The sequence below is a fragment of the Ranitomeya variabilis genome, chromosome 2 (genome assembly GCF_051348905.1).
Source record: "Ranitomeya variabilis isolate aRanVar5 chromosome 2, aRanVar5.hap1, whole genome shotgun sequence".
Classification (NCBI taxonomy): Eukaryota; Metazoa; Chordata; class Amphibia; order Anura; family Dendrobatidae; genus Ranitomeya; species Ranitomeya variabilis.
Genome location: NC_135233.1, coordinates 200,567,970 through 200,580,502, shown reverse-complemented (window position 1 = coordinate 200,580,502; position 12,533 = coordinate 200,567,970). Strand labels below are relative to the sequence as shown.

Below are 12,533 nucleotides of genomic sequence, written 5' to 3'. Positions count from 1 at the left end.
TTTTTAGCGTTTTCACCACATATGGATTTTTATTTCTCCATTTTCCAGAACACTATAGAGCAGAATGAATGGGGTCATTGAAAAGTACAACTTGTCCCGCGAATAACGAGCCCTTTATAAGACTATAGGGAAGGAAAAATAAAAAGTTACGGCTCTGGGAGGAAAAAAAAAGGAGAAATGGAAAAAATGAAAATGAAAAATATGGAAACTCGCCCTTGGGTGACGAGGCTAATACATATTTCTGAATTCTTAGTTTTTACTACATATATATATATATATGTTTGGTATAAAGAGATTTCCACTTCGGTTCAGGTAACGAGTGACCACAGCAATGAGAGGAGCCGCGCTGACAGGAATCCGCCGCTGTTCGGCTCAGAACTACACCTCCCATGATGCCTAGCGTTGAAGCGGAAGTGACGTCGCGCCGCGCACTTTCACCCTGGCCGGGCGGTAGCGCAGTAGCTGCAGGTAAGCGCGTTCTCACAGGTCCTGTGCAGGGTCAGGTGAGCCGTGTAGCCGCCGCCGCCATCATCATCATCCCCAGGTAATGCACGGCCGGCGGCGGAGGAGACTCGCACTGTGGCTGCACCTCGTACTGCGCGCTGTCTGTGGGCAGCGCCAGACATGATAGCATCGCCGCTATATCAGTGCATAGAGCTGCTGAGCAGTCATGTGACTGAGCAGGAGCCAATCAGCGGCGTTATAGGGCCCCGTTCTTGGTAGCAGTGGGGCCCAATGATCTAGGGATTTCTGGCCTATTTTATGAGCGGGCCCCACAGTTCTCAGATGGGGCCGCCCCTTTAAAGGAAATAATTGAACGTCGCAGCCTGTATATTGCTCGTGACCGCTGCAGCCAATCACTTGCTTCAATGGGAAACAGAGTTAGGGTATGTGTCCACATTCAGGATTGCATCAGGATTTGGTCAGGATTTTTCATCAGTATTTGTAAGCCAAAACCAGGAGTGGTTGATAAATGCAAAAGTGGAGCATATGTTTCTATTATACTTTTCCTCTAATTGTTCCACTCCTGGTTTTGGCTTACAAATACTGATGAAAAATCCTGACCAAATCCTGATGCAATCCTGAACGTGGACACATACCCTTACTGACTGCTGGGAAATCAGTGGGGGCAAAATAATCCAGCAGCTCGTGCCTCTTCTTTTTTTCCATGTCTGCCACAGGTTAAGGTTTCCCACTCTCTGTGGATGAGGATTTGTTAGGTGTCACAGATTCTCTGCACGGAAGTATGTGATGGAAGATCGGCAGCATTTTCACTACTGGGGAGCTTACTACAAGCGTCCTCGTTCTCCCACCATAAATCTGCCACAATCCACTACATAGGTAGCGTGTACCCCGAGGGGTTAAAGGGATGTAATATTGGTGACCTAATCTTAGCATATATTAGGTGGTGTCCGGATTTAAAGGGAGGTTTCTTATTTCTGAAAACCCCTGTTCCCCCACCTGCAATTTTGCCTAAAAAATTAAATAAATACAAATCGATCTTTACTCACCCTCCCCAGGTCCAATACTGAGTGTGTTACTGTCTGCAGCACTGACTTGGCTGCAGCCAATCGGAGAGCTCAATGACTATACCAGAGTCTACGTCACTGATTGGCTGCAGATAATAATGGGGGGCATCTTTTCTTAGATTGCAATCTCAAAACGAGGAGAAACGTCGCCCCTTGGACCCCAGTCGGAGGCCTCTCCTACAGCCAAATCAGATCTCATGCTTTGCACTGAGGAGAGGAAAACAACCCGGAACGCATGTCTGCAATTAACATTCTGGTTTGGCCTTTATCCTAAGTCTTGTGGCAAGGCGCCATACTGTCTTTTTAGGATTGATACTTTCAATAGGTAAAGTCAGCTTCCTCTCTGATGAGGCAATTTGCATATTTAATTTCCCAAGGAGCTTTGCAGGGCCTATAAGTTTCCTTACACTGGCATGTTACTCCCCACAGGGTGGACCCATGTTTGTACTCCTTTGCCAGAAGGCTCCAGAGATACGAGCCTTTATATTTACTGCACATTTTTATGGTCTTTACCTTTTAGGAATGGCTCGCAGGATCCTCAGGGGCGTGTCTTTAGACTGCTGTGTATTATTACCCTGGGAGTCACGCCTCCTTGTAAGGACCATGAAGACTAACCCTAAATAATAAAGCCCATATCTCTGGAACTGTAAGGCAGATTTATAAAAAAAATAATGGAATGTTCTGGAGGGGGGAGCAGTGGAATATAATAAGAACAAAAAGCGGCCACTTTGTGCATCTTGGCTGTCCCTTTACTGGAGAATGTAAGGGTGTGGTTACTATACACAATCCGCGGCCATTAAGACCGCCAGACAGCTACATGTTAAAAAGGGGTGGTCCACTTCTGGATATCCCCTTGTTTTATCATTGCCCCATTTCAATGTATTCTCAGCTCCCGGCAGGTCCCATGACATTGTTGTCACATGAGCGCTGCAACCAATCATCGGCCGCTGACTGACTACAGCCATTACTATTTCATCAGAGCCGAGGTCCGCTCTCGATGATTGATGAGTTGCATGTGATCAAAGGCCATTTATTGGCTGCAGCGGTCATCTGATGGAATAATGTCACAAAATCCACCAGGAATTGCAGTGGTTGGAGGGGAGTAGCCATGGTTTTTGTATTGAAATGGGAGCCTGATTAAGTAGTGAATTTCCTGTGGTGCAAAACCCCTTTAACCGAAGGTTCACAAACACAGAGGAATACAATCTGCTAATATTAAAGGGCTTGTCCACTACTAGCACAACCCCTTCTTGGTCAAAATGTTTGGCCCTGATATAATGTTAAAGCCTATACACACCTCCGGTGCAGGCACAGTTCCCACGGTGCAGGCACAGTTCCCACGGTGCAGGCACAGTTCCCACGGTGCAGGCACAGTTCCCACGGTGCAGGCACAGTTCCCACGGTGCAGGCACAGTTCCCACGGTGCAGGCACAGTTCCCACGGTGCAGGCACAGTTCCCACGGTGCAGGCACAGTTCCCACGGTGCAGGCACAGTTCCCACGGTGCAGGCACAGTTCCCACGGTGCAGGCACAGTTCCCACGGTGTCGTCACTCACTCTCCCGGGGTTCCCGTGTTGTGACACGAGACGCCGGCTCCCCATTCCGCTCTGGCGTCGCTGTCCCCACTTTCAGATAAATCAAACATAAAGAGGAAGTCCGCGCTGCAGCTGATATCAGACTTCCCCTCAATTCGACAGGAGATAGGGATGGCGACGCCAGCCCTGATTGGGCACCAGCGTCACAACAGCACGGGAGCCACGGGAAGAGCGAATGCCAAAACCGCGGGAGCGGCATCGGCACGGGAGGTGAGTATAAGCTTTATTTTTTTGTGGGGTATGACAAGAAGTTGTCAAAGTAGTGGACAACTTTACGAAGGGCTTGTCCGAGTAGTTGACGACCCCTTTAACTACAACTGGTTTTTAGACTTAAGAAAGACGCCAGTCTGGTGTGAAACGCGTTGTGCAATAAAATCGGCTCCTTTATATATTGGATCAAGGATCGCCATTTTGGGTAGCGCAGCCCAAAACCGCAAATTGTCTCTTCTTGTCAATCATCCTGGGGGAGTTCATCACCAGCCGTGGGACAGCCGTTATTCACACGACTCGCTCAGGTGAGAACATCGCCTGGATCTTGAAGACATGTTACCACTTATATGCATGATAGGTGACAACTTGCTCATCGGTGGAGGCCTGACTGCTGGGATCGGCTCCGCCGGTCGGCTGGAAGCAGCACTGCACATACGTTATCGACTGCCGTTCCGTGCGGTCCCGATGGAACGGTTGAGCGCTGGCATGTTTGTAACGAGGATAGAAATTCCTCCAGTCACCAGTTGGACCTCTACCGATCAGCAAGTTATCGCTTATCCTGCAGATAAGTAACTTTATTTTTACTCGACAACCCCTGTAAGAAAAGGAGCGTGTTTACATAAAAAAAAGTGTTTGTATCAGGTTTAAGGTGACACAAATCGATGCCCCTCTGATTTTTTTTTCATGTAAAAGTATGATATTTAGTCTCATTCTGAATGATGTTGATTCAGGCTTTGTTTTCTCACAGTCCAACTAGGCCTCGTTTTTTTTAGTGTTGTCGGTGGCACCCAATCAGATTTCATGTTCTATTTTTTCAGGCAGGGATTTGAAAAGAAACAAGTGATGTGATTGGTTGCTGAATCCGTTTTCATAAACGAGTCCCACGACTGCCTTGCCGCCACCATTGATTGTTTTCAGAGCCTCTCACTAGATGTGTGTTAGGAAGGTAGACATATTACAGACACGGTGTTCTGGGGATGTAAGACTGCCATAAACTCTGTGAGATGTCTCTTTGTTTTCAGCAACCCCAGCATTTCATCGGAATAAAACCGTGTCATTAATTTATGTGAAGTGACAGAATGGTTCACCGGGCCGACGCTCGCTCCTGCACACATTGCTAATTCTAGGCTCCAGGTGCTGCGCGGTAACAGGCAATCCTAGCAGGTCACGTATTAGCTATGCACGGCTGCTGTGTAATGCCGCAGCTGGAGAGCGCCCACAATATTAACACGTTTCCTCGCGCGCTATTTCCAAAGCATGACCCGAGGTGCACAATTTATCTGTTAGCAAAAAAAATGTAAAAGGAATATTGTAGCTGCCAATAGATCGCTCTTGTTCTGAGCTTCAAATAATGTCGCTAAATTGCTGTTATCGCGCGGAGCTGCTGGCGGGGAGAGCTGTAAGTGTTCAGCTGTGAGATTAGCTAAGATGCAGCTATGCATTGCTTCTCTCTATTAGTTTTGCCTCCGTGTTTCCTAAATTGTGGCTGCATACACCACTTTCCATGATTTGAATACTCAAATAGGTTTGCTAGATTAGCCATTTAATGGAGGCTCTTGTGCTGAATCTTCATTGTGACCTGTCCCCCCTTCCTGCCGCATTTCATCCTGAAGTGCCCCGTGCCTTCATTAATGTTTGGATGCAATGTAATGTATATATAATTTCTGCTTGTGATGAAGAAAGGTTGCAGTTATTAATATTAGTATATGGGAATTTTTTTTACAAAGGAGCGGATCAAGCTAAATTTAAATTTTCCAGTTCACACGCTTTTTTCCCAGGAGCTTCGATTTGTAGAGAAGTTATTCTCCAGCAAATTTAACGTTTTCCAAACCACATAGCATAATGCCTCACCGAATCCCTCCACTCATCGCCTCACCGGATCCCTCCGCTCATCGCCGCTCGCCTCACCGGATCCCTCCGCTCATCGCCGCTCGCCTCACCGGATCCCTCCGCTCATCGCCACTCGCCTCTCCGGATCCCTCCGCTCATCGCCGCTCGCCTCTCCGGATCCCTCCGCTCATCGCCGCTCGCCTCTCTGGATTCCTCCGCTCATCGCCGCTTGCCTCTCCGGATCCCTCCGCTCATCGCCGCTCTCCTTTCCAGATCCCTCCGCTCGTCACCGCTCTCCTTTCCAGATCCCTCCGCTCATCTTTTCAGATCCCTCCACTCGTCACTGCTCGCCTCGCCAGATCCCTCCACTCATCACCGCTCACCTCTCCAGATCCCTCCGCTCCTCGCCGCTCGCCTCTCCAGATCCCGCCGCTCCTTGCCACTCGCCTCTCCAGATCCCTCCACTCTTCGCCACTCACCTCTCCATATCCCTCTGCTCGTCGCCACCCACCTTCCCAGATCCCTCTGCTCGTCTCCACCCACCTCTCCAGATCCCCCCCCTCTCATCGCCGCCTGCCTCTCCAGGCCTCATCGGATCTTCTTATTTATACTTGCCACTCAGAAAGGATGTGTGCATGCGGTCACGTCACTGTCGCCTTATGCGACCATGCACAGAATCCTCTCAGCATGAGTGGCTGACACAAGGAATGTGACACTTGTAGCCCATGTCCTGGATACGTCTGTGTGCGGTGGCTTTTGAAGCAATGACTCCAGCAGCAGTCCACTCCTTGTGAATCTCCCACAAATTTTTGAATGGCCTTTTCTTACCAATCCTTTTAAGGCTGTGGTTATCCCGGCTGCTTGTGCACCTTTTTCTACCACACTTTTTCCTTCCACTCAACTTTCCATTAATATGCTTGGATACAGCACTCTGTGAACAGCCAGCTCCTATAGCAATGACCTTTTGTGGCTTAACCTCCTTGTGGAGTGTGTCAGTGACGCCTCCTGGACGTCTGTCAAGTTAGCAGTCTTCCCTATGATTGTGGATCCTACTGAAGCAGAATAAGGGACCTTTATAAACCCTTAGGAAGCCTTTGCAGGTGTTTTTTGTTAATTATTCTAATTTACTGAGATAATGGTTTTCATCAGCTGTAAGCCATAATCATCAACATTAACAGAAATCAACACATTATTTTTCTGACCATAAGACGCACTTTTTTTCCTCCAAATTTGGGAGGAAAGTGTGGGTGCGTCTTATGGTAGGGATGTAGCATGTGGGGAGGGGGGCAGCAGCGAGTGGGATCGCACTGTTATCCCACTTCAGGAGGCAGAAAAATGACCCCACTGCCAGGAATCAGAGCTAGGGAAACCATGTGGTCCCGATGATTAAGTGCAGTGAATATTCATTAGCTACTCCCCGCCCACCTATCAGCTGAGCGGTGAGCCGGGAGCAGCAAATGAATACTGCACTTAAGCAGCGACACACATGGTTTCCTCAGCGCTGATTCCTGCAGCAGCTGGGGAGATCCGTGTGTCCGGGGGAGGAGGAGGCAGCAGCAGGGTCTGGGGGAGAAGAGATCGCTGGTACCTTCCTGGGCTGGAGCTGAGTGCTGTGCAGTGTGCACAAGGAGGACCTGTGATGATGTCAGAAGTGGGCGGGCTGGAGCATCACATGGCAGCACAGAGCCCTCCCTCTTCTTGACATCATCACAGGTCCTTCAGACTCCAACACTAGAATCTGCTGGCTTCCATTACCTGTGCTGTGGAAAGGCAACAAGAGAGAGGGCTCTGTGTGTGCAGCCATGGGATGCTTTTACCTCCCCACAGTGGCTGGCTGCCACAATTAAAAGGTTAGTCTTTCCAAAACACAATAAAGCACCCTGCCACTCCTTTAGTGAACTGTAACTCCCAGCATGTCATAGGATCTGCAGGACATGCTGGGAGTTATAGTTCTCCCATGGGCTTTTAAAGCAGCACTCCAGTGTTATTTTTCAGTGCTGGAGTGGTGCTTTCAATATAAGTCCTGTGCCCCCATTCTTATACTCACCCTCCAGCATCTTCATATAGTACTGTACAGACACCACTGGTCCCGCAGCTTCCAACATAATAACATACTATTATATATATAATAACACCACATATAATAGTATGTTATTAAATATTTTACCACATTTTTTTGCTTCAAATATTTTTTTCCCTATTTTCCACCTCTAAAACCTGGGTGCGAATTATAGTCCGGTGCGTCTTATAGTCCGAAAAATACGGTAGATCATTCTGCTTGTAATGACTATAGAATGAGTTTCACTTTTTGTATTGAAGAACTAAAATTAACTTTTTGATGATATTCTAAGTTTGCGAGAAGCACTTGTATGAATTTTTATTCCTACACTGGTGAGGTGTATATGTATGAGCCCCACCTGAAAACAATACTGGAGATCTAATAGCATTATATTTGAGAAATTTAGATTTTTGGGTCCAATTCATGATTGCATTTGTGTCTTTTTTTTGGGGGGAGGGTGAAGGAAGAAGGGTTGTCTGTTTTTCATCTGCACTTTATTCTTTTAATTTCCACCTTTTTTAACTAGTTCAAGACCAATAAAAGAGTCAGTTGAGCACCTTATTGAGTCCCTGGGGATTAGCACCTGTCCCCTCTTAGTATTAGTGCTTATCAAAACAATCTCTTGCAGCAGATTATCCCCAGAGTTAAAGGGGTTGTCTGGTTCAAATCGATTAATCTGCAGTCCCTTTGTGTGACTGCAGACTTATGAATCCCACCAGATCCCACCAGAGCACGCACTCTGCGGTTTTGCCGGTCTCTGACCCAGGACCAGAGGGTATGAATGAGCTATACATACTCCCGGCCAGGGCCGGGTGCTGCCTCTCTCCATACAAGGGGATGGAGAGCGAGGCTGCGCCTACTGGCATACCCTCCATTCCCGGGTCAGAAACCTTCAAATCCCCGCAGCACACAGTGCATGCTATGGGGGGAGTTCATAAGTCTGCAGTCTCACAGTGTGACTGTAGACTTAGCGATCTGGACCTGACAACCCATTTAATGACACCCAGGTGCTGATCCGATCCTTCACTGCCATCATCTGTACTCCAAATTATTACGTTCTGATATCAATGTAGCTATAGGTAGACACATAGACTGGGGAAAGCAGGGGTTTGTAGGCTGCCTATGTGCAAGTTTTTTTTTACAGTAATGAAGACAATAAAATTATTAGCAAAGTTTAAGAATTTTCCTTGCTGGACACAATTATTTAAAAGTAGTAAAAGTTTTAGTTACTCTTTAAACTAGTGAAGACCGCTATCTGATTTTATTTCTGAAGTTCTCAGAATTGTGACTGTTCCTGTTGGGTATAAGATACCCTGTAGTTCAGGACAGGGCTGTGGAGTCGGTAAGCCAAACCTCAATTTCCCTGACTCTGACTCCACAGCACTGCCTCACTACTAAGCATGTACATAAAGTGCAGCTCAAATTCAGGTCAGGAACAGAACAGACATTTCATAACTTTCCCAAATTCTTATGAAAACATTTACAGCTCATCCTCCATTGTACTACTGTACCCAATTTATTATATCTTTTAGGAGTCGGGCCATTTTATCCTGACTTCACCAAAATGGCCTCCTACTCCACAGCCCTGGTTCAGAATCAGTTCAATAGAGTGGTTCAATGCACTTATACATTTAACAAACTTTAAATCTAGATATGAACCATTAAATACTCCTCAATGCACCCAGTATTTTAAGCCTGTAGGCCAGTACCTTTCTTCATCTTTGGGTTTTTGAGACCCAGATTTGATTATAACCACATATCAGTAACAAGCCCCTTATTACTATACAGGGCAACAAATTCAGATCCCCATCTAGTTTACTGATTTGGCTTATCAAAATATAGAAACTGCCTACCATCATCTAACCATTTGCTTAGTTTTGCCTTGTTCCTTGCCACTTGAAAAATCAAATTGGCCCAGAGTCTAGAGGACTAGAAAAATCAACAGATATGGATGTTATTCTCTGTCAAAAGTACATACAAGTTTTACCATAAATGCAAGAAATTATAAAATAAAAACATTTCTGACTTTATTTTCTTCCCTTAGGAAACCATGGCTGTGGCCCCATTTGTGAACGTAGATGGCCTTCGAGAAGTGCTTGAGTGCCCCATTTGTATGGAGACATACAATGAAGAACAATTGAGGCCAAAACTCCTCCAGTGTGGTCACACCATATGTAAACAGTGCCTTGAGAAGCTATTGGCCAGTACTATTAATGGAGTGCGCTGTCCTTTCTGCAGTCGTGTGACCCGCGTCACAAATTCATCTCAGTTGACTGATAATTTGACTATTTTGAAAATCATGAACACTGCAGAGCTGGGCCAATCTGTCACAGGTTTAATGTGTAAGATGTGCAACCAAAGACTGCCTCGGAGGTACTGCAAAAATTGTGCTTTAGTGATCTGTGACTTGTGCGGAGAAGAGGCACACCCTCCTCCAGACCACATCGTTCTCTCAATGGCCGAAGCTGCAAATGAACGTCGGCATAGCTTTCAAGAAAAGCTTACTAATCTTAGACAGGCTATTCAGGACCTTCAGAAAAGAAAATCCTCTCTAGACAGTATTTCCTCACATGTAAAGTCCAAATATAAATTAGTTATGCAAGATTACAGTAAAGAGGAAATCAATGTGCAAGAGGAGTTGGCTCGATCACGCAAGCATTTTACATCTTCTTTGTACGAGGTAGAAAAATTAAATAATCTGGTGTTGGATGAGCATGCATACCTTCTCAACATTGCAGAAGTACAGATTGTGTCAAGGTGTGATTATCTTATGCTAAAAATAAAACAGTCTGATTCAGCTTTATTGGAAGAGTCTGTCGAAGAAGAAGAACCCAACCTGGTAGCTAACTTACCGCAAAACCTTACATTACAAGATGTAGAGTTTCTCAAAGTGGGGCATGTTGGTCCTGTACAGGTGGGCCAAGTGGTCAAGAAGCCTTACAATGTGAATTTAGAAGATCCTAACCAAGATGAGTTTCCCATGACTATGAGCAATGACGTGGAGGCCTTGTCGGAAGACATGAGCAATGTTCAGCCTTGCACATCAACTCCCGTTGTCCAACTTGCAGATACTGCATGTAGCTTACAACACTGTCAGTTTCTAAGGAAGATGGGATCTAAGGGTAATATGCCAGGAATGTTTAATCTACCGGTCAGTATCCATGTGACTTCACTGGGAGAGGTGCTCGTTGCCGACAGAGGAAACTGCAGAATTCAGGTTTTCAACAGGAAAGGCTTCTTGAGGGAAATAAGGAGAAGTCCGACTGGAATTGATACTTTCGTACTAAGTTTCCTTGGTGCCGATCTTCCTAACTTGATTCCATTGTCGGTAACTATAAACTGCCATGGATTAATAGGTGTGACAGACAATTATGATAACTCTGTCAAAATATATACAATGGAAGGACACTGTATTGCTTGCCACAGAAGTCAATTAAGCAAGCCATGGGGAATCGCTGCCATGCCTTCAGGTCAGTTTGTTGTAACTGATGTGGAAGGAGGCAAACTGTGGTGTCTGACTGTAGATCGGAGCCTTGGAGTTGTCAAATACAGTCGTCTTTGTAGCGCTGTGCGGCCAAAGTTTGTAACATGTGACCAGCAAGGTACTGTATACTTTACCCAAGGACTGGGTCTGAACTTGGAAAATCGTCAGTATGAGCATAATCTCGAAGGAGGTTTCTCTATCGGCTCAGTTGGAGCAGACGGGCAGTTAGGCCGTCAAATCAGTCATTTTTTCTCAGAGAGCGAGGACTTTCGTTGTATCGCAGGAATGTGTGTTGGGGCACGGGGAGACCTAATTGTGGCTGATAGTGGACGGAAAGAAATTCTTCATTTTCCTAAAAGCGGAGGATACAGTGTCTTAATTAAAGAGGGCTTGACCTGTCCTGTTGGAGTATCTTTAACTCCTAAAGGGCAGCTGTTGGTGCTGGATTGTTGGGATCACTGCATTAAAATTTACAGTTACCATACACGCAGATATTCCTCGCCTTGAAACAAGCTCACATAGATCCGTTTCACTGATCATTATCCTTACTACGGCAATTTGCTTTTAGGCACTTTAGAAAGAAAATAAAAGCCATCTGTGCATCACTGGCATATTAGTTTTAATACATGTCACACTCAAAAGAAACAGAGATTGTACCCTTTAACCACCAATGGATGTAGAATGCTTTCATCTCACATCTCTAAAAATAAGGCTTTTAACATGGTAGAGGCTTTTAGGTGTCAACAGTTGTAAGAAATCAATATTCTTGTCTTTATTGTACAGAGATTATATGCAGCTTTACATGTAGGCTCTTATGTCTGCTATTCCCTCTATATCGACTGGTAAAATACCTCTTACTGACACCGGATAAAAACCGTTCTGAAACCATCAACTGGTCGACCTTGCCTTTGTTCCAAGCATAAAGGAAGAGCAGTTAGGCCTCATTCACGTGCGCAAAAAATGGTCTGAGGACAATCAGTTTAGTCAGTTATTACCATCAGTGTGTTATCAGTGATTTTCGCATATGAAAAAATTACACAAAGCTTCTCCTATCCATTACAATGTTAATCACAGAATGTACATCAATGACATACATGAGCAGTCTGCGATTTTCCCAGAACCATATTCTGAACACATGGTCCATCAAAATCACAAAACACATACGTGAAAAACAGTCGTCTGAATAAGGCCTTAGGTTCTTGATTTTTCATCCAATTATTCATTCATAAAGTTGTTTTTTAGTCTCTTCAAGGGGTATTTTCAAATTATTAAATTGTTTTAATTAGATAGCATTGAAATAAGCAAGTTTGTAATTGACTTGCTTTTTCTAACTGCGGTCATTCTCTTGCATTGAGAGCTTTTATCTTTCTTAGTGTACAGCTGGCCAAGAGTGCACTTTAGGTACATTTCAGGAGAAGAGTTAACTCCTAAAATCTCAGCCACTTCTGTCCAGCTCACTGATTTCTATAAAGCAGTTATTCCTCTTCCAACTCTATCTCAGCTCCTGACAAGCTGATGTTATAAATATTGAAAAATCACCAGTCATCGTCTACTTCTCCCAGAGCAGGTCTTCTAATCACGGCTCTCACTGTCTAGAGCAGTGTGCTTGTTGAAATGCCTTCTCTCTATTTTTAAATACAGTGATCAGTGTAGACTCCAGTACAAACCACGGATAACTAAATGTGTCACCGCAGAACTTGGGCTGAGCTTTATAGTGCTACTAATACTACAGCTCTGCTACTCACCAGAACTGTCACTCAAAGAGGAGATCCCGCAATTCCCGAAACAAGGATGTAAGGAGATTGCCGAGTTGTGAGCTGCTCAGA

At 45.4% G+C, this 12,533-nt stretch overlaps 2 protein-coding genes across 6 annotated transcripts in view; one reads left to right on the top strand and one right to left on the bottom strand.

Annotated features, from left to right (window-relative positions):
* Positions 1-12,533, bottom strand: part of ASTN2 (astrotactin 2) — a 939,506-nt gene that overhangs the window by 262,467 nt on the left and 664,506 nt on the right. The gene's annotated exons all lie outside the window — the stretch shown is intronic.
* On the top strand, positions 318-11,856 carry TRIM32 (tripartite motif containing 32). Of its 2 annotated transcripts, none has more exons than XM_077283459.1 (2): positions 318-468; positions 9,268-11,856. In XM_077283459.1, exon 2 carries the CDS (start codon positions 9,274-9,276, stop codon positions 11,212-11,214), a length of 1,941 nt encoding a protein of 646 aa, XP_077139574.1. In that variant the 5' UTR covers positions 318-468; positions 9,268-9,273; the 3' UTR covers positions 11,215-11,856. The 2 variants fall into 2 exon arrangements, with proteins under 2 accessions (XP_077139574.1, XP_077139575.1); XM_077283460.1 differs by having other exon boundaries at positions 350-544.